We start from the raw sequence: 1,213 nt of genomic DNA on the forward strand, positions 1-1,213 counted from the left end.
AAAGGCTAGTTTCATTGTTAACTAGGAAAGTTGTGTCTGTAAAGGCTAGTTTCATTGATAACTTGGAAAGTTGTGTCTGTAAAGGCTAGTTTCATTGTTAACTAGGAAAGTTGTGTCTGTAAAGGCTAGTTTCATTGTTAACTAGGAAAGTTGTATCTGTAAAGGTTAGTTTCATTGTTAACTAGGAAAGTTGTGTCTGTAAAGGTTAGTTTCATTGTTAACTAGGAAAATTTTGTCAGTTAGAGATAATTTTACTATTAACTACAAATGTTTTTATGTCAATAAGAGTTAGTTTCAATGTTAACTATGAAAGTTTATGTCAGTAAGAGGTAGTTTCATTGTCAACTAGAAATATTTTATGTCAGTAAAAGGTAGTTTCATTGTCAACTAGAAATATTTTATGTCAGTAAGAGGTAGTTTCATTGTTAACTAGGAATGTTTTTTGTCTAATAAATGGTTTCTCTGGTATATTGAAACACAGTGTCAGTAATTTGATAAACGGTCGAATATTTAGAGAAATGTTTATAGCAGTATAAAGTAAGTGGAATCTTAGAGGTCAGTGTAAGGGTAAGAGTATGTTGTAATGTAACGATCTATCACATCTTAAACTTATCCTTCAAACGTTCGTAACATTTTTAGATTAGTGTCTTATTTTTAACTACCTGGCAACTAAAGAAGCAAGTTATGTATTTTGTCTTATTATATATATTTTAACATCTTAGGGCTCTGTTACTCCGAGCTTGCCACACGCTTTCCGCTAGGTGGCTCTGCCTACGTATACACTTACGCTACCACAGGAGAGTTTTGTGCTTTTGTTATTGGTTGGAGCATGGTGTTAGAATACACACTTGGGGCCGCTCTAGCGGCTAAAACGTGGAGTCAGTATGTTGATGTCGTAACGAATGGAAGTCTTTCTCGTGCGATGAATGACTGGATAGGGGTCCTCAGTGTTCCAGGTTTTGATACCAGTCCGGACATTCCAGCTGTCTTAGTGATCCTTATTGTCACAGTAGGTGTTGTTGGGAAAGTAAAAGTAAGTTTTCTAATTATCAGGATAAGTGTTGTAGAGAATGTTCATACCGACAGTGTCGGTAACATCAGTAAAAGTAAGTTTTCTAACTATTAGGATAAGTGTTGTAGAAAGTGTTCATACCGACAGTGTCGGTAACATCAGTAAAAGTAAGTTTTCTAACTATCATGATAAGTGTTGTGG

The 1,213-nt window shown here is 34.9% G+C and overlaps 1 protein-coding gene across 1 annotated transcript in view; it reads left to right on the top strand.

The window, feature by feature from the left end:
* Positions 1 to 722: 722 nt before the first annotated feature.
* Positions 723 to 1,213, top strand: part of LOC106476867 (high affinity cationic amino acid transporter 1-like) — a gene marked incomplete at both ends in the record, with an annotated part of 7,957 nt that continues 7,466 nt past the window's right edge. The window contains one exon of the mRNA XM_013937484.1: positions 723 to 1,033. Coding sequence (XP_013792938.1) covers positions 723 to 1,033 — 311 coding nt within the window. The remainder of the gene's footprint in view (positions 1,034 to 1,213) is intronic.

This window comes from Limulus polyphemus, unplaced genomic scaffold, assembly GCF_000517525.1.
Source record: "Limulus polyphemus unplaced genomic scaffold, Limulus_polyphemus-2.1.2 Scaffold11879, whole genome shotgun sequence".
NCBI lineage: Eukaryota > Metazoa > Arthropoda > Merostomata > Xiphosura > Limulidae > Limulus > Limulus polyphemus.